Here is a 27,599-nt window from a genome sequence, read left to right as displayed (position 1 = left end):
ATTTTGTCCCTTGAGATGTATTGTTTTTTTCATTTGATCAGAACTGTTACCAAAAAAACAACTGTCAGTTTTATTAAGACAGGAAAAATGTAAACCTATTTTTGTGACTTAAGACTTTATGAGAGATACTAGACACTGGAGGTTTTTTTTTTTAAACAAATGTGTATTTATTAATGTTCAGAACACTGGAATTGCAACACAAATGAGGAAAGAGTCTACAATAAATTAAGATTTTTTTGAATTTGTACTTCTGCTGTCTGGTTTTACCCCCCACTCCTGCATCCCTGTTCCCGCCCCTTCCTAAGGCAGCCCTGGAAAAGGGACCATGTACAGGATGCTGACAAGCCGGGGGGAGCAGGAGCCATTCTGGAACTTTCTATTCATTTCCTGCTCATCCAGACTCTTGCACCTCACACTTCAAAATTTTTTTCCTGCACCAATCTCTTTTTCCTGTCCTTCTGGGACGCCAGTGAACACAACTGGTTCCTGAGGCTTTGTTCATCTGTTTTCACTCTTTTTTTCTCTCTGTTCTTCAGATTAGATCATTTCTAGTGATCAATTTTCAAGTTGACTGATTCTTTCCTCTATCATCTCCATTCTGCTATTGAGCCTATCCAGTGATTTTTTTTTTAACTTAAAATATTGTAATTTTAAGTTCTAAAATTTCCATTTGGTTCCTTTTTATTACTTTTATTTCTCTACTGAAGACTTCTAGTTTTCCGTGAATTTCAAGAGTGTTTACCTTTACCTCATAGAGCATGATTATAACAGATGCTTTAAATTCTTTGGTAATTTGGGCATCTGGGTCATCTTGGGGCCGCAATCTGTTTTCTTTTCTCTTGGTGTTTCCTGGTTCTTTGTAGGCTGGCTAATTTCAAACTGAATCCTTGATTGACATCTTTGAATGTTACATCATGAGCCTCAGGGTCCTGTTAAGATCCGCTGGCAGATGTCAGTTGTTTGTTTTAGAATGCAGTCAACCCCATTAGGTTCAGACCACAAGTTCTGTCTCCTTCTGTGGCTGTGACTTTGCTGTGCCGCCTTGGGTCCACTCTGTACACCTGCCACTCCGTTAGTCTAGGACTTGGGGTGGTTTATATCCGTTCTGCCCTCAAAGCCTTTCATATGCTGCTTTGGGTCTGTTCCAACTCAGGGTGAGCCAGCGCCTGTCAGTATATATGGAAAGCGAGGGGTCCATTCCGCCAGCACTCTCTCCTCTCTGGGATTTGCCTCACACACTGTTACTCCTAGGGCCCCTTTTCTTGGTTCCTCTATCCAAAAAGATGGGTTTCTAACAGGGTTCTAGCTGCCTGCACTGCCTCACTTCCACCCACCTGGGGCTACCTTTGGGGAAAATCAGTGGGAGCAAAGAGAAGACAGTGGGGGATCCCACACACTCTTCAGCCCACAGGGCCCCCCCCTTCCCAGGCCTCTCTTGGAGTCCCTGCCCCAGTGCTGGCCACACAGCTCCAGAGGTTGGGGCCATCCTTGGGTCAAGCCTGGGAGAAAAAAAGAGGGAAACCACCCATGAACGCCCCACCCCCAAAGGTCACTCTCAGGTTCTGCTCCCTCCCCTGTTCCCCTGCTAACATTCACCGGTCAAGAGTGCCCGGTCATGAACGTGATAGAATACCACCATCTCAAGCCAAAAGTGCTGCTTAAAGGGGACACGTGAGGAGAGTAGCCCCCGGCTGAAGGGAGCAGGTGCGTCCGCTGGGCCTGGGTGGCCTCCCGTGGACGTAAATAATTGCACTCCATACCAACCTCTAGCCAAGGCCACTCCAGGACCCGCGGGATCGAGACAGAAACACAGACGTGAACACTGAACATCTGAACGCCGTCCAGGCCACAAAAACAACAAGCCTCCCCCGTCCCAGCTGTAGGAGTAAGTGCTCCCTCACATCACGCTGTGGCCTCACTCCAGGCTCCCTCCCTGTAGACACTGGGGGTGCAGGGAGGTCCGGGGCTTGCAAAGGCTTCTGGGGACGTGGGCAGAAGACAGGCCCCGGGGGTTGACCCTGACCCGAGCCTTCTAGGAGCGAAGCACAGGCCCAGTTCTAGGGTCTGTCTCGCTGAGATTATCCTGGAAATGATGTGGGGAGAGGAGAGGGGGGGCGGCGGGAGGGGGTGGGTGCGGGGAAGCTCTTGTTTACATCAAAGGCCGGGAGTTGGTGCGTGAAAGCATCCGGCTCTGGCCCCTCCTCTCGTTATCGATGGTGTGGGAGTGACCGGGCCCTGGCAGCAGGGCCCCTGTGTGGGAAAGAGAGAGGGGAAGCCCACCCACTTCTCAGCCCCAGCCCCTCTGAAGGTCACCTGGGGGTGCAGCCCTGGAGTCCGGGGGAAGCCAGAGGCCCAGGCCACGAACTCGGCCCAGTGGTGCCCCCCGGCCAACAGCTACACCTGAGTCTCTGAGGCGTTGCCCAGAGGCCTCCCAGAGTCTGTCAGCTGTGCCCCCAGAGAGAAGGTGGTACTGCGGCCCGGAGGCTGCCATGGGCGCAGCCAAGGGTGAGAGCTGGTGACCCGGGGGCAGCGGCAGGCTTGTGCTCCCTCCTCCCGCCTCCACTGGCCGACCTGGCTGGAGGCCTGGCGTCGGGCTGGCAGGACGGGAAGAGCCGTCTGGAGGCTAGAAGGGCGGCCTCCCCTCTGCTGGCCTGTGTCCATGCTGACTGCCTCCACCCGCCCCTCCTCCCACTGTGGCGGCTCCCCAGACGGGGCCAACCCCCGCCTGACCCAGCTGACCGCGCCCCCGGGGGAGGCCCGGTGGAGCATCTCCAAACCTCCCGCCTCCAAGTCCTGCGGTGGCTCCGCAGCGGGCCTTTCAACCGCCCACGGCAGGACGACGGCCACCCCAAGATGCCCGCGGCCAGAGCCAGCTCCGAAGGTGCTCTCATCTGCCACTCAGCGCCCGGCGAGCCGCCCGCCGCACTAAACGCGCACATGCTCTATGGCGTGTGTTTGTGTCCCGAAGGGCACAGGTTGAAACCCTAGCCCTGAGGTGGTGGCGGCCATTGGGTCTTGAGGGTGGGGCCCTCACGAAGTGGACAGGTGTTCTTCAGAGGCCGCAGGGAGCTCCCTGGTGGTCCAGTGGTTAGGATGCAGCACTTTCACTGCCAAGGGCCCGGGTTCAGTCCCTGGTGGGGGAACGGAGATCCCACAAGCTGCGCGGCATGGCTGGGGGTGGGGGGGTCCCAGAAAAACCCCTGCCCCTTCCACCACACGAAGACACAGCGAGAAGACGGCCACCGGCCACCCGTAAGAGGACCCTCCCCCGTCGGAGCCGGCACCCTGACCTCAGACTTCCAGGTTCCACAACCGTGAGAAATAAACTTCCCTTGTCTATAAGCTACCCTTCAGCTCTCGATGTGACTGGCCAGGGTGCCGGGCACTCTGCAGGGGGAGGGGAGGCTCCCACGCAGCTGCCTGGACTCGGGGCAGAGCCGCCGCCCCTCAGAGTGGCCTCAAGGCCCCACTGTCCCCCTCAGACACCCTGCAGGCTGGGACTCAGCTCAAGGCCCGTCACACGTCCTCTGCCACAGGTAAGGGTGGGCACAGCCGTGAACGGAGGCGGAGGAAGGGGGGATTCCATCGCTCTCCCGTGCAGCGCACACACCCGCCTCCCCACACGTGGCCAGTGCCGTGAAGCCCCCGGGACGGCCCACCCAGGCCCCACCCCACTGGAAGCCGTCAGAATCCACACCCCGGACAGAGCTTTTATTGGGTGCTGCCCCTGCAGCCCAGCCATCCCCCTCCACAGGTCCCCTTCTAGGGGGTGCGAAAGAGGAACTCCACCCATGGGGCACTTGGGACAGACCCGCCGGCCAGCGAGCAGAGAGGACGGGCTCTCCCTGGCTCTGAAGCGGCCCGGAAGCTGGGCCGGCCGGGCCAGGACTGGGGCGGCAGGTGCCGGCAGCAGTGGCCGAGCCCCCGGCGGCCCTGCCCCTGGCTCCGCTCCTCCACGTCTCCTCCCGCGAGCTCCGCAGCAGCCGCTCGGCCTCTGTCAGAGCGTGGGCCCCCGGCCCGGGCTGTCACCCCGGCCGCTGCCGGAGCCCTCCACGGCCATACTGGGTGTGCTCCTGCCCTTCTGGAGTGTGTAGGCGGATGGCCCCAGGCGCAGGATCTTCCCACTGCCCAGGCACTCGCCCCCTTTGTAGAACACAGCGAACTGCAGAGGAGAAAGGCCGTGTCACCTGCAGTGCGACCCGGCATCCGGGTGCCCACAGTGCAGCCAGGAGCCCGGACCGGGGGCTGGGGAGGGGCAGTGCTCTGCCTCTCCCACTCCCGTCCTTGTCCCCGGGGCCCAGAGCAGAGGCGGGCCCGGGCAGGGCAGCCGGCGCTCCCACTAGCCGCGCAAGAGCCAGGCCTCACGGTTGCGGGCTGGCTGTGCACCCACCCCCGCGGGCTGTGAGCCGAGCACCGCAGCCCCTCTGCCCCTCACTGCCCCCGGAGACCGGCTGCTCTGCTCGGGAGGAAGTGCCGGCCTTCCAGAGCACGAAGCCTGCTCCACTGCACAGCCGGGCAGGTGCTGAGGAGGGCCGGGTTCCGGGGCAAAAGCAGGCGCAGACTTGGGGCTGAGGCCCCAACCCGCCTGCCAGCCGGCGTACCCCCACTCACCTGTCCCAGGGCGAGAGCCCGCACGGCCTTCACGGCCGTCACCCACACAGTGCCGTCTTGATTGAGGGTCAGCACGCAGGGCACTGGGGGAAGAGAAGGACCCTTGGAGGGGGCGCTGGCCTTGCCACGTGTGCTCAGCCCCAGGCCTTGGGCCCCCGGGGAGGAAGGAGCAGGCAGTGAGGACAAAGAAAGCTCGGGGCGACAGCCAGAGGGGCTCAGCGCCGCCCGGGCCCCGGGGCAGCACACACACTACCTGCCGGCCGGCCTGCCAGTGGGACCCTCAATCCCACCCGCCCCGGCAACCTGCCCTCTTCCAGAGACCGACCCTGTGTCACGGACAAAGGAGGCTAAGCTGGCCTCAGCGCCCCCCAGGCTGTCTCTGCGTAGGCAGAGGGCAAGGAGGCCTGCACGTTATACAATCTGAAAAGTGGGGGCCCCGGCCCAGGTCGGATCGCCTGTCCTAACTCTGGCCTTGCCCGGGTAATCCCCGCTCAGTCACCTAGCGCCATCTGGTGGCGGAACCGGAAGTGGCACTCCATCATCTTGTCGCGGACCAGGGCTGCGGGCGGCTCCTCCGCCACCCAGTGCACGCGGCCGGTCCGCAGCAGGTCCCTGTACAGGGCCGGGTGGTCTGTCCGGGGGGCCTGCGGAGCGGAACGCGAGGACGTGACACCCTGGAGCCCTCAGCGGAGGGTCCTGCCCCAAAGCCCCCTCGCTGCACTTCATTAATAACGATCGTAACAGTAAACGCTCACTGAAATCCACGCTGACACGTGGAAATTCATGCGCTTATCCCTCGAGCCTTTCTACCCCACTTTGCAGATGAGGAAACCGAGACACGAGAGGGAAAGTCACTCGTCACGGTCACACTCAGCAAACAGCAGAGGAGCGTGCAATCCGACCCCATGACCTCTCCTCCTGGGAGTTCACCCTGCCCCTGCCACAACCCGGCGGCCCAGTGCCAGAGGCGCACGGGGCAGCCACGTCACCACAGGGATCCCACCAAGCCCCACGTGGCTGGGGACAGGGCTCCCGGCGCCTCCACGCACCCGGCCTCCTAGGACCTAGCAGGCCTCCCGTGAGGCAGGACCAAGGGCATCAAGTCCGCGGCCCTTGGGTTCTAAGTAGATAAGGAGACCCACACAGGGGACAAGTGTCGGTGATGTCCCTTCTCAAAGCAAAAGAGACAGCTAAACTTTACACTTAAGTCCCTTTAACTCATGCTGGACCAGAATCACCGTCCAGGCCCTTGCGCCCAGGGCTCTTCTGGGCGGTGATGTCTCAGAGGCCTGCTGGCCCCTCTGCCCGCGTCTAAGGGAGGGCCCCCCAGCTCTGGGACAGAGCGCGCTCAGAGCCAGGATGCTCAACCTCGGCACCGCTGAGATTTGGGGCCGGATCACTGTGCAGGGGACGGGGCTCCCTGGCTTCACCCACTAGACACCAGCAGCACCTGTTCCCCTCCTCCCTCCCCCATGCCGTGACACTGAAAATGTCCCCAGACCCTGCCAAATGTCCCAGGGAGGGGAGCAGGGCAAACACGCCCCCTCTGTGAAGCCCTGCTCTAGAGCCTGAGGACACGGTCCCGGGTCCCAGTGGCCCAGAGCCCCGCTGCGGCAGACGGCCTAGGCTGCTCCCGGCTCTGCACCCCACCTGTTCAACAGTGAGTCACTGGAGCCCTCTGTGTGCAGGCCCAGTCCGGGGCACTGAGCCACCCCTTCTCCAAGGGGCCTTCCCACGTTAACGTCATCTTTGAGTCTTGTACAATCGGAGGAATACATCTATTTACAGGGACTGATGTGATGATTAATAATGTGACCTGCATACAGTAAGAGCCTAGTAAGCACCTTAAACAAAACCCTTCTGGTACCTAGGGCCAGTCCCAGGAGGATGCAGAGGAAAGGCGAGGACGCTCCCGACCGCAGCTGCCCTGCAGGTCCCCCACGCTGCCTGGCTCAGCGCCGTGGGCTCTGCCACGGCCAGGCCTCCGTCACCTCACCCACCCGACTCACCACGAGCACGTCGCCCCTGGCGCTGTCCTTCTCCACCACGTACCAGGGCTCCCGTAAGCCACCTATCTTGGCTCTCTGGCCCAAAGTATACAGGAACCAACCTGTGGAAAGAGTTTCTCAGTGAGGTGGGAGGGGCCCCGTCTCAAACGTCCCACCCTCGGGACGGGGAGGAGGCTGGGAGGCAGCAGGCAGGGGGCTCCCTCTGCGGACCCCCCGGGCAGCCTGGCTTAGGCTGTACCTCCCCCGCCGCGAGGGGCCGTTCCAGCTGTGCGGCCCCCGACCCACCAGGAGCAGGGACCGCTCCTTTAGAACGCGGGCCAAGTGCCCCGCCGAAGCCACAAGCCCCTCTTGCCGAGCCCCCGGGCACTAACCACCTCGGGGGGCCAGGACACCCGGCTGCCCCGGTTTCTCTGTGCACCCTCCCCCCGCCACCACAAACATCACAGGGCCGGCCGGCTAGGCCACGCCTCCCCCAGCCCCCAGCCCGGAGCTCGGCGCTCCACTTCTGCAAGCCGGCAACGGAGCTGGGCTCCCCTGCGTGCCCTGGCAGCCTCCTGCCGCGACAGGCTGCGAGCGCCCTGCAAGTTGTCCCCAGCAGGGCCGGCACGTCCTCCCTCAGGAACGCTCAGCTCTCTGGGAGCCCGTGGCGTCTAAGGCCCGCTCCCTCCAACAGCACCAGGAAGGGGAAGCCGTCCGGCCCAAACTGAGGCGAGGGTCTCCAAGGAACAAGCCCCTTGGGAGTGTCCACGCCTGAGCCCCAGCCCTCGTCCTTCCGGCAGGTCAGACCCACGCTGGACCAAGTCTCGTCTGTCATCAGGCCCCCAAGGGCACAGCCCCACCGTTGACCAAGCCCGCCTCTGTCCTCCCACCTGGGCTGTGAACCCTCACGCCTGACCCGTCCTCCCCACGCCGGCTCAGGGCAGGCTCGGGGTGTCCTGACCCCCAGCAGCGTCTGCGAATGAGGGAGCAGCACCTGGGGTGCAGCACTCCGGCCAGGAGGGCCACCTTCTGGTCCCAACTCTTCACGGCGTCCTAAATCATGAAACTCGTGCTCTGAAGTCAACCTAACTCCTTCCCTCCAGTGGAGTTTTTCTGTAGTCTGGTATTCTCTATATGTAATGAAAAAATAAGTCTATTCACGGGGACTTAATACATAACTCAGACAGTGAGGCTCCTGAACCAGACGGCACCCTTTGTTATTGGCTGCGATGCTCTCGAATCGCAAACACCCAGTCAGAGCCACTCCCACCTTCCCTGGCGCCACGCACACCCGTCCCTGAGGGCCTGGAAGCATCCCGTCTAAGTTCCCAGAGCTCAAACTTGCCCCCCGCCTCAAGGAGCTCAGGATGAAAAGCAGCCCAGGGGTGCATCTCACCTTTATGCGTTCCCAGAACTTTATTGTCTTCTATAGAAATAAATTTACCAGGTCGAGGCTGTAAATACTGGAAAACAAACGTTTCATTACTAACGGATCCAGGTCCAGAGCAGAAACGTGGCTCCATCCTTGTGCATCAAAAACCACTCACCTGAAGAATGAAATTTTCAAAATTTCTTTTACCAACGAAACAGATGCCCATGCTCTGAAATGAAAGGAGGGCCGACCGTGAGACGAACGGCCGGGTGGGGTCCTGCACTCCACCTGGAGAGCCTGGGCAGGGGCGGGGGGCACACGGGGCCTCTCGGGGCCTCACCTGCCCCGAGCCGCCCCACCCCCGGGCCAGGGGCCTGGCTTCCTTTCTCCAGCACCACACACACCAGTCACAGCCACAAACAGACCTCAGGGGCTTATTTCAGGCCCCAGACATGGACCTTGGCAGCTAAGTAAGCAGTGCCACCTCCACACCCAGCAGGGTCTGGCCCCGCGCTGCAGACCCTCAGACCAGCTGCCCAGGAAAGAAAACTAAAGCTGCTTAAGCCCTCAGGCCACTGTTGGTGAGCCTCAGGGGACAGACACGGAGCAGAGCAGAAGCAGGAAGTACAAGCCAGGCCACGAGGTGAAGCATCGCGGGTGGGTCCGAGGAAGGAGAGTCTTTTCTCGAGGTGACGTTTCTAGCGCGCAGGAAGACCTAGCGGGAACAGGCCCGCCGTCCCGTGCTCGTCGTTTGGCTTCCGCGCTTCCGCGCTGACCTGTGTCCCTAGAACGTGGGTCCTATGAGGGTGGCTCCCTCGGCTCCTACCAGCCACAGCCAGAAACCGAGCAGGTAGAGACACGAGCAGAGATGATATGGGCGGAGGGATGGCTTCCCTGGGGACAGCGACTTGCCGACAAAAGCACAGCTGTGCCCGTCCCCAGGACAGACGTGAAGCAGCGGCTGCAGCCAAGGCCGCCTCGACCCGAAACAGCCTGCTTAGACTGACCACCCCGGGGTCTGCCGAGCCCGCTGGGACCCCTCCCACATCGCACCCCACCCTCCAGCACCAAGCGCCCACCACACTGGCTTCACCTCAACTCCACCACTGCGCCAGGCTCGGGCCTTTGCACAGGTTCTTCCCCGACCGTCTACGGGACACTAAATCCCATTCACCCTGAGGCCTGAGGACAGACAGACTTTCCCTGGAGGCCTTTCCTGGCGTCTCTCTCTGCCCCCGAATCTAGATCAGAGCCCGTGGCATTTTCTCTCACCGGACCCCACCCCTTCTCTCAGGGACACCTTCTGAGTTTACAACGGTAGGTTTGTCCGTCTGCCCCCTTGGCGTAAGCTCCCCGAAGGCAGGGATGGACCTGCGCTCCTCACCGGGTCCTCAGAGGCCAGCGGTGCAGTGCCTGGCGCAAAGAAGACGCCTGACGAGGCCGTGCTGACGCGTGGACGGAAACAGAGATCTGCGTGCCGACGGGGGTCTCGGGGCCCGGTCCTCACCGTCCCGCTCTCACCTGGCAGCTGAGCCAAGAGCACCCCAGCCAGCCACCGAGCTGCCAGGAGAGCTGCCACCCCGGGGGCCGAGGCACGGCCGGGACGGAGAGGTCCCTTCTCTGCTGCTTTCTGAAGGACCCAGCCCCTCCCACTGTGTGCGTGACGGGCTCCTCGCCCGATGCCAGACCCCGGGCAGGGGAGGCGGTGCGGGACCCCAGGCTGGGAGCACGCACACCCCTCAGTCCTACCTCTTTTTTCTGAAGCACATGATGAAGTCTATTCTCAGCAGCTATTTTCTTTACAAAATCTTTCGTTAATCCCCCCAAGGGGAAGAGGGTTCTCCTCAGGGCATCCTGGGAAACCTGGCTGAGAAAGAAGGTCTGGTCTTTAAAGCTGTCAGCTGCTTGGAGAAGTTTTACCACTGCCAAGAGTAAAGAACAAAAGATGTTGCAGGAATAAAAATAATCATACTTTGCTTTTAATAATGTCCCTCTGTTTACTTTGATAGATTACCCCTGGTCTGGCAGAAACAAAGATCAATACTCAATAGCAGATCTCCAGAAAAGAGAACTGCCGTGGTTAAGGTAAGAAAAATTCTCATCTCTAATTGATCCACTACTGAAAAAAAAATACACAGAAGGTAGAGTTCATGTGATAAGGACATTTATTCCAGTTCACATGTTAGACTATATTTGCAAAGATTAAACATCACATGATAAAAATGTTACAAAGTATTAAGAAAAAAACAAACTCAGCCACATCTGGGAAAACTGGACGAGACCACGTACAGAAAACCCTGCTGAAACGGTGTCAGCTGTGCTGCTTCCTAAAAACCACAGGATGTGTTTGCACCGTGGCTGCTCCCAGGGGCCCTGCTCACCTCCCAGGCCCCACAGTGGACGCCAACCACGCCCCCCAGCAGCACCCGGCTTCTAAACGTACGCCCCACTTGGTCACAGTGGGCTTTTCTTATGGTTCGAGCTGACGTCCCTCAGCTGCTCCTCGGCAGTTTCTCTAATGTTCTGTTCACTGTAAACACCCGTTCCCACCTGGGCAGCAACAGTGCAGAGCTGTGGCTGGCCCCGGCCACGGGATGCGGCTCAGAGCACAAGGCCCAGCTCCATCTCCGGGTCCCTCGGTCCTGCCTGGTGTGCTACAGACCTTCCATGACCGCCAACGCTGGGTCCCCCACTCTGCAGCTCAATGACCAACGGAGGAAACTAAACGTGACACCAGTGTTCCGGATTCTTTCCACGTGACTCCCATCCAGGGCTAAGCAAAGCCTCGGCAAGTCACACCCACAGCTCACACCCGTGCCAAGGGTACAAACAGCCCAAGTGCAGCGTGCAGATCAGCCCAGCCACGTGTGTAACATGCTCTCTGTGTAGCTAATGTTTTCCACCCGTGACCTCAAATTTGATTCTCACTTTAGCCCTATGATAGAATTATCCCCATTTTCAGATGAGGAAACTGAGGCTCAGATCATTAAAGCGACTGCCCACAATGGTGCAGGGAGAGAAGCACAGTGGTGGAAACTGAGCTCAATCGCCTGGTTTCTATTCCATCACTTTTTATGTAGAAAACAACAAAATCAAGTGAAAAGTGAAAAACCAAGTTCAGTCAGCCAGTCATCAGGTAGGCAGACCCATTTGCCAAAGGCTCTGTTTTTGTTTCAAAACTAAACTTAAACAGTCTAAGTGCATAGAAAAGCCTCAGAATACTGGGAGCAATTTCTCAAAGTTCTGGGTTATTTTAAAACAAACTCAAAATCTATGATTTTTAAGAAAGCAAGCAGGAACCCTAAACCACGGAGAGGGATGCCGGCTAGGCAATGGTCTGCCTGTGCCTGGAGCCTCATTCACACCTTCGCTCCTCCGGGTCGGCCGTGGTGCCACCTGCCACGGGGACGGGGGAGGACATCTACCCAGGCCCAGGGCCAGGGATCAGGAGGGCAGGCTGGACCCTGCTGCCCCTGTGCACTCTCCCCAGGGAACCAGGCCAGGAGGCCCAAGACCAGGTCTCCAGGGCAACTGAGCCAGAGCTAAACAAAAATCTCTAGGTGCCTAAAACGCACACAGAGAACAAAGACACTGTGGTATTATTAAAATAGCTACACAGAACAAAGCGCACGCCAATGCAGTCAGAGGTCTGAGTGCCTTCGGCCTGTCAAAAAGGCCCAGAAAGCTCTGTAAGGCGCCACATTTTCTAGGAGGTAAGCGGGGATGGCTATGTGACATGGAAACAAATCCTTCATCTACTCAGGCCCCTTAGACCTACGTTCACTGGGCAAATTCCACCGTGGAGTCCCCAGGCGGCAGGGCTGGGCAGTGTGCAGGGTTTCCTGGTGAGGGTTGCCCAGGAGTGCGAAGGCAGCAACCGGGGAGGGAAGCGGTCAAAACACACACACACACACACACACACACACACACACACACGTCCCCTCAGGGAACACAGACGGCCCAGCGCCCTGCAGGCAGCAGTGAGAGGCCTTTCCAACATCAAGCGGTGTCCTTGTCTGGGCCCTGCCAGTAAGGTTATCTCTGGCCTCGGCTGCTGTGAGAGGGGGTAAGGAGGGAGGGAGAAGGAAAAGAGTGGCCAAGCTGCAGCCTCCAAATCAGGCTGGATGACACGGAGGAGGGCGCAACGACCAGGGACGGCGGAGCTGAACAGACCCAGCGGGGATCCAGCCCCCCAACCCGAGGCACCCCGGTTGGCGAGTGCAGCCAAGCTTCAGTTTCCTCATCTGAGAAACAGAACCAGAGAACCTGCATGCTGGCACTGCCAGGAGGGGCGCGGGGAGGGAGGCGGTGGGCGTGATGCGGCCCGAGCAGGCCAGATGCGGAGAAATGCCAACTCCCCCACGGGCCTGCAGCAGTGGAAACTGCCTGCAGAAACATGGCTCCGAGCCCCATCTTGTCCTTCACTTAATAACGATGCAAATTCCTCTGTTCTACATGCAGATGTACACCAGGACAAGCCAGCAGCTTTCCAGGTGACTGCCTGGCATTTTCTAGGCAGGTGGAACTTTGCTCCCTTTGACACTGATAAGCTAATTTATATATGTAATCTTCGTAAGCATAGTTACAAGCCTGGCTGCCAGGCCTGTGCCATGTCAGGTCCCAGCTCTCGTGTCACACTAAAGTACACCTCAATCTCAAGTCCTCAAAAACTCGAGGGTAAGAATCAGGCCGTTAAACACTCCAATTATTATTGTCGTGCGTCTCCTCCCAGAACTGGGTTATGAATTACGGCTTCAGTTTCCCAGCAGCCCTGGCCCGGGCGCCCGCCTGAGCCTCCTCCTGGTACCAATCACAGGCCCTTGGGGAAAACGACCCTCTCGGTAACTGTCCTTTTTCGAAGAGGAAACCAAAACCAACAAGCTAGTTTGGAACACACGGAGAGAAGTCGTGCAGGTGTGCTCAAACAACTCACTGTCATTCTTCAAAATACTTTACTTTATTCACAAACAATTAAGCTCTCGCCCAGGCACTTTTACTCACCATTTCTAATTTCAAATCGATTTCTGAAAAGCCCTTCTGGCCTCTTAATGTGCTTCTGCTGAAAGACCTCTTCATCTTCCAGGGACGTTCTTGCATAGTGACCCGTAGCGACTGCATCTGCTCCTGGGAGGTTTTTAAAAACACGAGGATCAGATTTTATTTTAAATTTTTTTTTTAATTTTAATTTTGTAGTACAGATGTCTATCCTGGCTGTCAAATACTTTAATATAACTGACATTCTGTTTTTTTAATTTTTTGGCTGCGTTGGGTCTTCGTTGCTGCGTGTGGCCTTTCTCTAGTAGTGGCGATCGGGGGCTACTCTTCGCTGAGGTGCATGGGCTTCTCATTGCGGTGGCTTCTCTTGTTGTGGAGCATGGGCTCTAGGCACGTGGGCTTCAGTAGTTGTGGCACGTGGGCTCAGCAGTTGTGGCTCACAGGCTCTAGAGCACAGGCTCAGTAGTTGTGGCACATGGGCTTAGTTGCTCCACGGCATGTGGGATCTTCCCAGACCAGGGATCGAACCTGTGTCCCCTGCATTGGCAGGCAGACTCTTAACCACTGTACCACCAGGGAAATCTCCAGAGATTTTTAAAAAAATTTAATTAATTTATTTTTTATACAGCAGGTTCTTATTAGTTATCTATTTTATACATATTAGTGTATATATGTCAATCCCAATCTCCCAATTCATCCCACCACCACTACCCCCCGCCGCTTTCCCCCCTTGGTGTCCATACGTTTGTTCTCTACATCTGTGTCTCTATTTCTGTCTTGCAAGCCGGTTCATCTGTACCATTTTTCTAGATTCCACATGTACACATTAACATACGATATTTGCTTTTCTCTGACTTACTTCACTCTGTATGACAGCCTCTACGTCCATCCATGTCTCTACAAATGACCCAATTTCATTCCTCTTTATAGCTGAGTAATATTCCATTGTATATATGTACCATATCTTCTTTATCCATTCGTCTGTCGATGGGCATTTAGGTTGCTTCCATGAACTGGCTATTGTAAATAGTGCTGCAATGAACACTGGGGTGCATGTGTCTTTTTGAATTATAGTTTTCTCTGGTTATATGCCCAGTAGTGGGATTGCTGGGTCATATGGTAATTATATTTTTAGTTTTTTAAGGAACCTCCATATTGTTCTCCATAGTGGCTGTTTACATTCCCACCAACAGTGCAAGAGGGTTCCCTTTTCTCCACACCCTCTCCAGTATTTGTTGTTTCTAGATTTTCTGATGATGCCCATTCTAACCAGTGTGAGGTGATACCTCATTGTAGTTTTGATTTGCATTTCTCTAATAATTAGTGATGTTGAGCAGCTTTTCATGTGCTTCTTGGCCATCAGTATGTCTTCTTTGGAGAAATGTCTATTTAGGTCTTCTGCCCATTTTTTGACTGGGCTGTCTGTATTTTTAATATTGAGCTGCACGAGCTGTTTATGTATTTTGGAGATTAATCCTTTGTCCGTCGATTCGTTTGCAAATATTTTCTCCCATTCTGAGGGTTCTCTTTTCATCTTGTTTATAGTTTCCTTTGCGGTGCAAAAGCTTTTAAGTTTCATTAGGTCCCATTTGTTTACTTTTGTTTTTATTTCCATTACTCTAGGAGGTGGGTCAAAAAAGATCTTGCTGTGATTTACGTCATATTGTGTCCTTCCTATGTTTTCCTCTAAGGGTTTTATAGTGTCCGGTCTTACATTTAGATCTTTAATCCATTTTATTTTTGTGTATGGTGTTAGGGAGTGTTCTAATTTCATTCTTTTACATGTAGCTGTCCGTTTTCCCAGCACACTTATTGAAGAAACTGTCTTTTCTCCATTGTATATCCTTGCCTCCTTTGTCATAGATTAGTTGACCACAGGTGCGTGGGTTTATGTCTGGGCTTTCTATCCTGTTCCATTGATCAATATTTCTGTTTTTGTGCCAGTACCATATTGCCTTGATTACTGTAGCCTTGTAGTATAGTCTGAAGTCAGGGAGCCTGATTCCTCCAGCTCCTTTTTTTTCCCCTCAAGATTGCTTTGGCTATTTGAGGTCTTTTGTGTCTCCATACAAATTTTAAGATTTTTTTGTTCTAGTTCTGTAAAAAAATGCCATTGGTAATTTGATAGGGATTGCACTGAATCTGTAGATTGCTTTGGGTAATATAGTCATTTTCACAATATTGATTCTTCCAATCCAAGAGCATGGTATATCTCTCCATGTGTTTTCGTCATCTTTGATTTCTTTCATCAGTGTCTTATAGTTTTCTGAGTACAGGTCTTTCACCTCCTTAGGTAGGTTTATTCCTAGGTATTTTATTCTTTTTGTTGCAATGGTGAATGGGACTGTTTCCTTAATTTCTCTTTCAGATTTTTCCTCATTAGTGTATAGGAATGCAAGAGATTTCTGTGCATTAATTTTGTATCCTACAACCTTACCGAATTCATCGATTAGCTCTAGTAGTTTTCTGGTGGCATCTTTAGGATTCTCTATGTATAGTATGTCATCTGCAAACAGTGACTGTTTTGCTTCTTCTTTTCCAATTTGTATTCCTTTTATTTCTTTTTCTTCTCTGATTGCCATCATTAGGACTTCCAAAACTATGTTGAATAATAGTGGCGAGAGTGGACATCCTTGTCTTGTTCCTGATCTTAGAAGAAATGCTTTCAGTTTTTCACCATTGAGAATGATGTTTGCTGTGGGTTTGTCATATATGGCCTTTACTATGTTGAGGTAGGTTTTCTCTATGCCCACTTTCCGGAGAGTGTTTATCATAAATGGGTGTTGAATTTTGTCAAAAGCTTTTTCTGCATCTATTGAGATGCTCATATGGTCTTTATTCTTCAATTTGTTAATATGGTGTATCACATTGGTTGATTTGTGTATAATGAAGAATCCTTGCATCCCTGGGATAAATCTCACTTGATCATGGTATATGATCCTTTTAGTGTGTTGTTGGATTCTGTCTGCTAGTATTTTGTTGAGGATTTTGGCATCTGTATTCATCAGTGATATTGGTCTGTAATTTTCTTTTTTTGTAGTATCTCTGTCTGGTTTTGGTATCAGGGTGATGGTGGCCTCATAGAATGAGTTTGGGAGTGCTCCTTCCTCTGCAATTTTTTGGAAGAGTTTGAGAAGGATGGGTGTTAGCTCTTCTCTAAATGTTTGATAGAATTCACCTGTGAAGCCATCTGGTTCTGGACTTTTGTTTGTTGGAAGATTTTTAATCACAGTTTCAATTTCATTACTTGTGGTTGGTCTGTTCATATTTTCTATTTCCTCCTGGTTCAGTCTTGGAAGGTTATACCTTTCTAAGAATTTGTCCATTTCTTCCAGATTGTCCATTTTATTGGCATAGAGTTGCTGGTAGTAGTCTCTTAGGATGCTTTGTATTTCCGCGGTGTCCGTTGTAACTTCTCCTTTTTCATTTCTAAATTGATTGATTTGCGTCCTCTCCCTCTTTTTCTTGATGAGTCTGGCTAAAGGTTTATCAATTTTGTTTATCTTCTCAAAGAACAAGATTTTAGTTTTATTGATCTTTGCTATTGTTTTCTTTGCTTCTATTTCATTTATTCCAGCTCTGATCTTTATGATTTCCTTCCTTCTACTGACTTGGGGTTTTGTTTGTTCTTCTTTCTCTAGATGCTTTAGGTGTAAGGTTAGATTGTTTATTTGAGCTTTTTCTTGTTTCTTGAGGTAGGACTGTATTGCTATAAACTTCCCTCAGAATTGCTTTTGCTGCATCCCATAGGTTTTGGATCGTTGTGTTTTCCTTGTCATTTGTCTCTAGGTATTTTTCGATTTCCTCTTTGATTTCTTCAGTGATCTCTTGGTTATTTAGTAACGTATTGCTTAGCCTCCATGTGTTTGTGTTTTTTACGTTTTTTCCTGTAATTTATTTCTAATCTCATAGCATTATGGTCAGAAAAGATGCTTGATATGATTTCAATTTTTTAAAATTTACTGAGGCTTGATTTCTGACCCAAGATGTGATCTATCCTGCAGAATGTTTCGTGTGCACTTGAGAAGAAAGTGTAATCTGCTGTTTTTGGATGGAATGTCCTATAAATATCCATTAAATCTATCTGGTCTATTGTGTCATTTAAAGCTTGTGTTTCCTTATTAATTTCCTGTCTGGATGATCTGTCCATTGGTGTAAGTGAGGTGTTAAAGTCCCCCACTATTATTGTGTTCCTGTTGATTTCCTCTTTTATAGCTGTTAGCATTTGCCTTATGTATTGAGGTGCTCCTATGTTGGGTGCATATATATTTGTAATTGCTATATCTTCTTCTTGGATTGATCCCTTGATCATTATGTAGTGTCCTTCCTTGTCTCTTGAAACATTCTTTATTTTAAAGTCTATTTTATCTGATATGAGTATTGCTACTCCAGCTTTCTTTTGATTCCCATTTGCATGGAATATCTTTTTCCATCCCCTCACTTTCAGTCTGTATGTGTCCCTAGGTCTGAAGTGGGTCTCTTGTAGACAGCATATATATGGGTCTTGTTTTTGTATCCATTCAGTGAGCCTGTGTCTTTTGGCTGGAGCATTTAATCCATTCACATTTAAGGTAATTATCGATATATATTTTCCTATTACCATTTTTTTAGTTGTTATGGGTTTGTTTTTGTAGGTCCTTCTCTTCTCTTGTGTTTCCCACTTAAGAGACGTTCCTTTAGCATTTGTTGTAGAGCTGGTTTGGTGGTGCTGAATTCTCTTAGCTTTTGCTTGTCTGTAAAGCTTTTGATTTCTCTGTCAAATCTGAATGAGATCCTTGCTGGGTAGAGTAATCTTGGTCGTAGGTTCTTCTCTTTCATCACTTTAAATATATCATGCCACTCCCTTCTGGCTGGTAGAGTTTCTGCTGAGAAATCAGCTGTTAACCTTATGGGAGTTCCCTTGTATGTTATTTGTCGTTTTTCCCTTGTTGCTTTTAATAATTTTTCTTTGCCTTTAATTTTTGTCAGTTTGATTACTATGTATCTCGGCGTGTTTCTCCTGGGGTTTATCCTGCCTAGGACTCTATGTGCTTCCTGGACTTGGATGGCTATTTCCTTTCCCATGTTAGGGAAGTTTTCGACTATAATCTCTTCAAATATTTTCTCAGGTCCTTTCTCTCTCTCTTCTCCTTCTGGGACCCCTATAAGGCAAATGTTGGTGCGTTTAATGTTGTCCCAGAGGTCTCTTAGGCTGTCTTCATTTCTTTTCATTCTTTTTTCTTTATTCTGTTCCACGGCAGTGAATTCCACCATTCTGTCTTCCAGGTCACTTTTCCGTTCTTCTGCCTCAGTTATTCTGCTAATGATTCCTTCTAGTGTATTTTTCATTTCAGTTATTATATTATTCATCTCTGTTTGTTTGTTCTTTAATTCTTCTAGGTCTTTGTTAAACATTTCTTGCATCTTCTCGATCTTTGCCTCCATTTTTTTCCCGAGGTCCTGGGTCATCTTCACTATCATTGTTCTGAATTCTTTTTCTGGACGGTTGCCTATCTCTACTTCATTTATTTGTTTTTCTCGGGTTTTATCTTGTTCCTTCATCTGGTACATAGTCCTCTGCCTTTTCATTTTGTCTATCTTTCTGTGAATGTGGTTTTTGTTCCACAGGCTGCAGGATTGTAGTCCTTCTTGCTTCTGCTGTCTGCCCTCTGGTGGATGAGGCTATCCCAGAGGCTTGTGCAAGCTTCCTGATGGGAGGGACTGGTGGTGGATAGAGCTGGGTGTTGCTCTGGTGGGAAGAGCTCAGTCTGCTAGTGTTGGAGGGTCTCCTTCAGAGGCGGGGGGCAGCTGTGGCTCACCACGAGGACAAGGACACTGGCAGCAGAAGTTCTGGGAAGTACTCCTTGGTGTGAGCCCTCCTGGAGTCCGCCATTAGCCCCACCCTTATTTTTTAAATTTTTATCTAAAAAATATTTTTGGTCGTGCCACACAGCATGTGGGCTCTTAGTTCCCTGACCCAGGATTGAACCCGCACCCCCTGCAGTGGAAGCACAAGTCTTAACCACTGGACCACCAGGGACGTCCCGAGGATCAAATTTTAGACTTACACTTGCTGGCCTTGGCCAGTCTGAGCCCAGGGTGCACCAAGCAGCAGTCAGATGCCAGGTCTCACACCAGGCAGTCTGTGCAGATTACCTGCCCCACTCCCAAACACCCAGATCCCAGGGAACAGAGGCACACTTAAAATTCCATTAAATAAGCAGCCTTTAAGTCTCTAAATTGATATAATCTTGCTACAAGATTTCACTGTATCTCTAAGAGTGTTTCTAAAGTTAATATCTATCCATTCATTCTAGCTTAAGGAAAAATTCAGATATGCACACAAAGATTTAAGTACAAAAAGCTAATTTCAGTGTTTCTTATACTAAGGAAAAACTGAAAACAACCAAAACGTTCAACACCAGGAGAATATGAAGTAAATTAAAGTGCCATTGCCATAATAGCAGTGCCACTTACACAGAATTTTTAATGGGAAAATGCTTATGGTATTGTTCAGTAGGAAAAAAAGTTTATGACTCTACTTTTTTTAATGTACAGAAAAAAATGAAGACAAATATCAGAAAGTCTTTTCCTTTGATTCTGGGAGATGAAATTATAGGTGACACTTTCCCTTATCTTTTTTACTCTTCTGAGTTTTAAATTTTCTTTAATAAATACATATTATTTTTATAACAGTGAAGGACCATCCAGCATAGTCAATTTCTTCTTTCCACATAATGCAAAAAAGTGAAAGAACCTACCAAGGCACATATTAATCCATAACCTTTGCACTGTGTGAAAATTTCAGACATTTCGTATTGCAAGAGACTTTTTCCAGGAAGGTGCAGCAAAACTGATTCAGTACTTAACCAACCAAAGTAGCTCAGTGTAAAACAAAAGACACAGTAAGAATTAACTGCTGCATATTAACTACTTGAAAAAGCACATTTAGGAACACATTATTAAATCTTGATTGATTTTCTAACAGAGGAAAAAAAAACTTTATTTCCTTAAAGAACCACCAGTTACACTGCAAAAATGCAGGATTCTTTGTGAGAAGCCCTAAGATTTCAGAAGTCTAGGTTTCGAGTATTTTTATTCTGTGTTGTACTGTTCACACAGTAAATTCAGACTCAGAAACATTTACTGCAGAAATTCTTCCAAAGCATCCCTAATAGATGGCCACCTAGGGGCTCCCTGAAAAGCTAAGGTGACAAGGAGCTTCAAGCTCTACAAAGGCAAGCATCATTCCCCGTGAAGGGCTGTTTGTGCCTCCCCGGAGTGAAATCCTTCTCCTGAGCACCCCAGCTCTGCCCTCTGGGGTCCCACGCTAGAATGTGATCCTGAGTCACACGCTTGCGTGCCGCTATGATGGCCCCAAAGTATCGTCAGATAGAGTATTTCCCACACTCTCAAAATCAAAACCAACTCACGCTCCATGAGCCTGTCACTCTTTTTCCCGAGTAAACTGGAACTAAATGCAGCCACTAGACGTAGGCTGCCCAGTGTGGACCCCAGCGGACCCCTCCCCCTTCCTCGGATGTCCTGACCACAAGGCAAACTTGGGCTGCACTGGCTTTGATGCCAGACTGCAGGCTCACAGTCAGCTTGAGGCCCCTCGAGGTCCTAGATCGACTCCCAATCCTGTACCAGGAGATTTAATTACTGAGCCTAGGTAGCAAACTTTGCATTTATCTCTACTCAATTTCATGTTATTGGTGTTAGCCAGCATTCAAATTTGTTAGGACTTCAATTCGTAGTTCTCATAGGCGTTTTTAGTAAAAAATAACCTAACTCCATGAACCAACTTTTCATCATTGTCGTCTCAGTGGCAGGTCACTTGCACATCGGGTTGGCAAGCTGACTCTGTCCCCTTTTAAGTCATTACAAAGTGCTGACAGGACAGAGTGGCCAGTGGTCCTGTGACCCCACTGGGCCACTGGCACACAGCATGTCTTGGCACATGGCCAGATGTGGCAGGGTGAGCTGCAATGGGCCAGAACAATGTGAAAGACCAGCATCCAGAACTCCAGAAGCTCATTACGGTGGCCCTGACAGCAGCGGACAAGAAAAAGAACCTGAATTCACAACAGATACCACGAGGAGCCTAAGGAAGCAGGTCAGCAGCAGGGGGTTCAACAAACAGGAATGGGGATGTCCCACCAGGCAGACGGGAGTGAGAAGGCAGAACGCTGGGAACAGACAAAATCTGCAGGAAAGCTGTCAGTGGCAGCAGGACCTTGAGCAGAAACGGGCTTTCAGAACACGAGACAAAGCAGAATCCTGCTTTTAAAGCAAGAGAAAAGGTCTCAGTAGGACCAGCAAAAAGGATGACTAATAAGAAACTAAATGCCGAGTTTCTTAAGCTCTGAATTAGGGCTCCTGAAACTTCCACTAAATATTACCACATCTGGAACTAGAGCTGCTTTGAGCAAAGCCGAAGCTGCAGGCAGGGTCTGGGGGCCTCACCTTTCAACTCTCGCCAGTGATCCAACACTTCTTTCCTCAGGGTTTTCTGAGGTTGGTTCTCCTGAAATCCACTGTGCTGGTCCTTACAGCTGTGCGGTCCGTGACAAAGACACACTCTCTTCTCCCGGGGATCCTATCATTTGTGCATCACCAGAGAGTTCTTTCTTATCCAGTGAAATACAAAATACTATTGTTTTCACTGCTTCCTTTCCTTCTGCAAGATGAAACTGCTTACAAGGTTTTGACTTCTGGCTTTCTCTGAAAATCTTATGATATTCTCCTTTTTTAATTTCAAGATATTTTATTATTATTTTAAACAGCTCACAACACTAAGCTTCTGGTCCATTCTGCCTGCCACTGCACAAGCTACAAACATTTGCTCAGCAGTCAAGAGGCACTCTTTTTTTTTTTTTTTTTTTTTTTAATTTATTTATTTATTTATTTTTGGCTGTGTTGGGTCTTCATTTCTGCGCGAGGGCTTTCTCTAGTTGCGGCAAGCGGGGGCCACTCTTCATCGCGGTGCGTGGGCCTCTCACTATCGCGGCCTCTCTTGTTGCGGAGCACAGGCTCCAGACGCGCTGGCTCAGTAGTTGTGGCTCACGGGCCTAGTTGCTCCGCGGCATGTGGGATCCTCCCAGACCAGGGCTCGAACCCGTGTCCCCTGCACTAGCAGGCAGACTCTCAACCACTGCGCCACCAGGGAAGCCCAAGAGGCACTCTTTAGTAGCATGTTTGAGAAGTGAATAAAAATCCATCTAGAACAAATATTCCAATAGTTTCCATAGGAACACAGATAAGTGTGACCCCATCTCCCGGGCTTCCACATTGCCGCATCTGTGCCAAGCCTACTCACACAGAAATCTCAAACCTCGCAGAAACTAAGTTAAATGGTCCCCCCAAACCCTGAATTCAAGCTAAACTCACAGTTACCAGCTACGAGAATGGTGTCTACACATCAATACAAGTTGCAGCACAGGCTGCTGGGTGACCTTCATTCTACTCTCCCAAGCACACGACACAGGCACAGTGCCAACATCCTGCTCCTCTAATTTGTGTAGGAAGTTGTGGTTCTGGATTTGCTGCATCAGTTGCCACGTGGGCCCTGACATCACACAGTAGATGGTCAGCCTCTGGAATCCACTGAAAGTGGAAGCAGCAGCGACAGTGTGAGCACCCATGTTTTTCAAAGAACATCCAATCTCCCACACGCACCTCGGGCAAGTTACGGCGCTCAACAATGCGATCGAGGTCATCATAGGTTGGTCTCCAGATGCTGGATGGATAATACTTCCCATCTGGTTTGGGGCTCTTCTGCAGAAGGGGCTTCATGTGTGCACGGTGAAAGATCCATATACTCCATCATTCACGTAATACATAAAAGTCTGTTCACTCAACTCATCTTCATCATCAGAGCCTGTCTGTTCCTCTACTGTGAGTTTTTTTTGCAATGATATTAACTGTGAGCTTGAAAGCTGATGCAACATAGTATCCGCCTGGCTCAGCTATGATTCTCACTCTGGAGTCTAATGGAAAATACTTGTCCAAGGCTGGGTTGATCTCTTCAAATTTAAGCTTTACATCCTCAGATCCAGAAAAGTCACCACCAATATCAAACAGATACATGTTGAAACCAACCTCAGCTCGCGGAAGTCTTATGATTTTTAAAAAGACAAATGAAGATAATCCAAACTACTTACCAAGATTATCCACAGCATAATTAAAAAAACAACTGAATTTGATATGCTTGTTGCAGACTATGTCAGGATTGGGAGTTCTTCCTTTTTCATATTCATTTAAAAAATCACTGGAATAAAAGGAAAAGACTTTTCATTTCTAAGTGTGAGACACTCAATGGAAAAATAAATCAGCTAAATTACTTGCTTAATTTAGAGTTTCTCCCTGTCTTACCAAAACTATAATTTTCTGCAAAACAGAAGAGCTTCAGTATAGAGCCATTTTCAATATTTTCATCAAATATGTTTAAAGACAGCTGTACTTTCCATCTGAACCTACACTCACCAGGCACCAGGTCCCATCGCACCGTTTCCCAAAATAAGACCCAAAGGACACCCTCCATCAGAATCAGCTGAAGCGCCTGCTCAAGTGCAGGTTCCAGGGCCCCATCCCAGACCCAGGTCCAGGTATCTGTTTAAGCAGCACCCCAGCTGATTCTTCAGCCTGACATCTACTGCCCAGTAGATTTGTCCTCAGGGACCAGTCACAGCCAGCCTTCCATGGGAGACCTCAGCCTTAGCTCCCTTATACTAATTTAGCAGAGACATTAAAGAGACTTCTGGCAGGTAGCACAGTAACAGGAATAAGAGCTAGGGGGTGCTCTGGGATGCAAGCCTGGCCTCGAACACAGACTCCCTGAGGGCGGCTGAGGCCTCCCACACACAATCTTCAGCACCACTGGCAAAACAAGAAGTGCTGGCTGCACGCCATCGGCCCGGCTGACTACGGCAGTCCTGCCCTTAGGAAGCCTTCTGCGTCGGGAACTGCACCCACCTGAACACATCATTCCAATACTCCTTCACGTAGGACACTTGATGGAAGGGGATGTCTAGGATTTGGCAAACTCTGTAAGCATCTTCGCAGTCTTTGTCAGCCGTGCAAACTCCATGCTCATCCAGCGAGTCCCAGTTCTTCATAAACACCCCTGTCACCTGGTAACCTGGGGGAGGGGCAAAGGACAAATTAAAGAGAGTATATGAAATCAACCTTGGGTGGAAAAAGCAGTGACTCCTGAGCTCTCCTGGGCCTCTGTGCACTGGTGCCTGGCAGTCCCCCCCTTTGCCACGTGGCCTTCTGTGCTCTGACTACATCTTAGTGCAAACTGTTCCTAACTCTCCGACTGATGCTCCCACCCTGACCCTCCCCCTGCACTTTGTAAAGGCCTCCATCATCACAACACGCTGTGGGGCTGTACTGATTGCCTGCGTCCCCAAGGTGTGAACAAGACGCCATTTTTTCATCTTCGTGCTCCCACGCACAATGCCAAGCACATAGAGAGGCGCAGCCAACGTGTGACTGAATGAAAGAAGAGCAGAAATTCAGCACAATTTTTCGAAACAAATAAAATCCACCATTCAGTTATCAGAAAAGTAAACTCATTTCAAAAGTTATTTCCAATTACCAACTAAGAATTAGATTCTAAGTCATCAGACGTAAAGACATTTAAAATTTTGGCTACTTTATTGTAAGGGCTGTACTATCTGTATATTTTGAGACCGTTTTCTCCCTTTTCTGTCGCTTACAAAGTACCCAACCAAATATTGGAAAGACCAACTTTAGGACTACATAGGTGTCTACCACATATGAGAAATCTGTTTCTTTTGGGTAGGCTCAATGTAATGAAAGACAGGGCATTTGACCGTAAAAGGTTTAATACAGTACTCCAAAGAACAAAGATCCAGTGACACAGCTTCGCCAAACACTAAAAGGTCACATTAGCAAGACCACCCCCCCATCCCAGCAGGTCATAGGCCCTCCCTCCTCTGCTTCTCTTATAGTGCACACCACACTAGGTGCCAGTAGCTCCCGTCCACGCTCCCTGTAGCTCACTAAAACGTGGAGCTGTGTCTCATACACCCACGTGTCCCCAGCGCCCAGCAGTGCCCAGCAGAGAACAAGAGCTTAACCAGAACAAATACACAACTCCACATCCAGAGCTTTAAAAATCCCCTCTTCTACAGCCTGGTCTGCCTGCTCATCTTTCTCCTGGAGATGTGACCCACTTACACGGGCACAGGCTCTGGCACTCCAGGAGGGGACCGTAGCACCTTGCCAGTCCTTAACTTTCCAGGAGGCACGTGACAGAACACGCACGTCCAACAAGACTGGGAAAAACCCTGATGCCGAGTGGAGAGGACCAGGCTTTTTCTTTGCTACGTCCATCAGCTTCTCCCACGGAGCAGCAAAACCCAAGGAAGCTGGAATACGAAGCTGTACAGTCTGGATTCTGGGAAGGAGAGCTTACCTTCCTGAAGTAGTAAAATAACATATCTAGTCTCTCCAGGGCCACCTGCCACATCTCCCCAAACATGTCACAGCCCTGACAGAACCCTTCAAGGGCTCTGCACTGCTACCCAACACAGTCGAAAGCCCCTAATAGAACATATTGCATAACTAGGGCTCAACCTACCTCTCCACCCCCCTCTCCTTCTGATAGGGACAGAGTAAAGGGACAAAGTAGGTAATTAAATAGTTAGTCCCACTAGGGGATTGTAAGTAAAGAAGAAAGTATGGGAGACCCCTGTACGTTAATGATCACTCAAGAAAGCAGGTTTGCTTAACCATAAAACCAAGCAGGCTTGCTTAGCAACAAAACCATGCAACAGAAGCATGAGACATGCCCCAAAACAATAAAACAATGCTGGCATGAGACCCACGTCCTGCCCAGTGAGCTCAGTAAGTTAATGATTCCTAGGACACGCTACTCTGTGTACTCAAAACAAAAATATAAGGAAAGGGTGACATTATACTGGAAACTGAGATGATTTACCATTTTTAGGATACGTTACTGCCTTTTTGTTCATTCTCATTGTGCCATGACAGTCCTGGCTTGACCATGGAGGGACAAGAAAACTCCTCCACCCAATGTGGAGGAGCTGATGATGGAAGACTGACGTCTACTCAAGAATGAGGAAGAAGGTGGTCTTTTCCCCCTCCCCACTTCTCCTCTGATTTTAAAACTGTAACCCACTAAGTTCTCAGGGCACAGCACCCTCTCGCCCACCTGCTTGTAAGCCTCACAAGCGTCCTATTCTAATACATCCCTTATCTATCACTTTGCCTCTCGCTGAATTCTTTCTGCGCTGAGACATAAAGAACTGGAGCTACTCGGGACCGCCCCTGCCCCCAAACGCCACCTCACGGTCTCACTTCCACCTCCCTCTGGCCAGAGCCGGCTCCTAATGCTGACTCTGCCAGAAGTGCTTTCCTCCTCCCGGATCTTTGCTTAGTGAAATCCTACTCCTCCTTCAAGTCTTGCAACCATGGATTTGAGGAGTCTTGGTCTCCCATCTTCCAGGTTGGCACCTCCTCAACTAAAAAGCCTTCCTCTACTCCAAACTCGAACTTTTGGTTTGTTTAGCCTCACTTTGCGTTGGACACATGAACCTGGGTTCGACAAGTTTCAGCTCAAACACTACCACCTCTGTGATTCTTTGATTCCCCCTTTCTCGCAATTATATATGCCTACAGTTTGCCTAGACTGCTATTTAACTCTTTTTATTGCACCTTTCATAACAGCTACAGTTACTCATAATATGAACTAATAACCACTACTGTTTTCTGAGTGCCTAATATGTGCTGGGCACTGGGGTTAAGTCTCCGTATGAATTATGTTATCTAATACTTCCAGTAACCCTGGGAGGTAGTGTTCTCTCCACTTCACAGACAGGGAGCGCTTAAATCACTCGTCCCAGGTCAGGAACCTTGCACTCACTCTGCATTGAAAGTGCCTAAGCACGAAAGGCGGCTCACAGCAGAGGGTCCACAAGTGTCACTAGGGGTACGAGGCCTGACAGTGAGAGAGGGCCACACAGACGGAGAAGTCAGACGGGCAGTTCATCTCAGCTCCCGACCCGGGGCACCCGTTAGTCGCCTGAAGAAACACAAGCGCTTTTGCGCAAAAGTTTGTCATCCACGGAACCAAGACCACAGACGCGATTTAACAAGCAGACCGCCCGTCGGTACTTGTCGCACACGTTGCCTGACGGCCATGTCGTGTGTCGTAAGGACAAGCACCACCACGGAGGCTGCTGTGCCCGCAGAGGTCAGGGCTCCCCAGGCTAAGTGCGGACGCCGCCGCCATCGCCCCGGGCGCAGGGCCTCGGAGCCAGGGAGAAACGCGGCCCCAGGAAGTCGGAGACACCCCCCACTTCACTGCGTCGGTAACGGGGGGCCCGACTGCTCCCCAGCAGTCGGGGCTGCGGTCGCGCGCTCTCCGACCCCCAGGCACAGGGTGAGGGGCCGGGGCGCCGCACGACCGGGGGGGACTCTCCGAGAAGGGGCCGCTCAGGGGCGGTCTGGGCCCTCGGCCGCCTCACCTCTCCGCCTCAGCAGCAGCGCGGCCACAGCGCTGTCCACCCCGCCCGACACGGCACACACAACGTGCCGCGCCCCCTGCATCGCGCGCTGCCACCTTTCCTCGCCGCCGCCGCCGCCGCCGCCGATTCCAC

General features: G+C 51.0%; 1 protein-coding gene and 1 pseudogene across 2 annotated transcripts; both read right to left on the bottom strand.

Annotated features, from left to right (window-relative positions):
• Positions 1-1,506: 1,506 nt before the first annotated feature.
• TRMU (tRNA mitochondrial 2-thiouridylase) lies at positions 1,507-27,599 on the bottom strand. 2 transcript variants are annotated; one of them, XM_036864903.1, is made up of 11 exons: positions 27,468-27,599; positions 23,923-24,088; positions 23,112-23,218; positions 12,973-13,095; positions 9,721-9,893; positions 8,147-8,200; positions 7,996-8,062; positions 6,621-6,721; positions 5,111-5,255; positions 4,612-4,694; positions 1,511-4,162 (listed from the first exon to the last, which is right to left on the bottom strand). In XM_036864903.1, the coding sequence occupies exons 1-11, from the start codon at positions 27,547-27,549 to the stop codon at positions 3,998-4,000; spliced, it is 1,266 nt and encodes a 421-aa protein (XP_036720798.1). In that variant the 5' UTR covers positions 27,550-27,599; the 3' UTR covers positions 1,511-3,997. The 2 variants fall into 2 exon arrangements, with proteins under 2 accessions (XP_036720799.1, XP_036720798.1); XM_036864904.1 differs by lacking the exon at positions 27,468-27,599 and having other exon boundaries at positions 1,507-4,162; positions 9,721-9,834; positions 23,923-23,960.
• Positions 22,130-23,097, bottom strand: LOC118901617 (annotated as a pseudogene).

This window comes from Balaenoptera musculus, chromosome 10 (assembly GCF_009873245.2).
Source record: "Balaenoptera musculus isolate JJ_BM4_2016_0621 chromosome 10, mBalMus1.pri.v3, whole genome shotgun sequence".
Lineage (NCBI taxonomy): Eukaryota > Metazoa > Chordata > Mammalia > Artiodactyla > Balaenopteridae > Balaenoptera > Balaenoptera musculus.
The sequence above is the reverse complement of the archived record's forward strand: the minus strand, read 5'-3'. Positions and strand labels throughout refer to the sequence as shown.

Coding starts and splice junctions, on each gene's coding strand:
- TRMU (XM_036864903.1), bottom strand. CDS start 27,549: ATGCAGGGGGCGCGGCACGTTGTGTGTGCCGTGTCGGGCGGGGTGGAC. Junction 6,722..7,995: donor AGTTCTGGGAACGCATAAAG/GTGAGATGCACC, acceptor CTCTTTCCACAG/GTTGGTTCCTGTATACTTTG. Junction 4,163..4,611: donor GGGCTCTCGCCCTGGGACAG/GTGAGTGGGGGT, acceptor TCTCCTCTGCAG/TTCGCTGTGTTCTACAAAGG.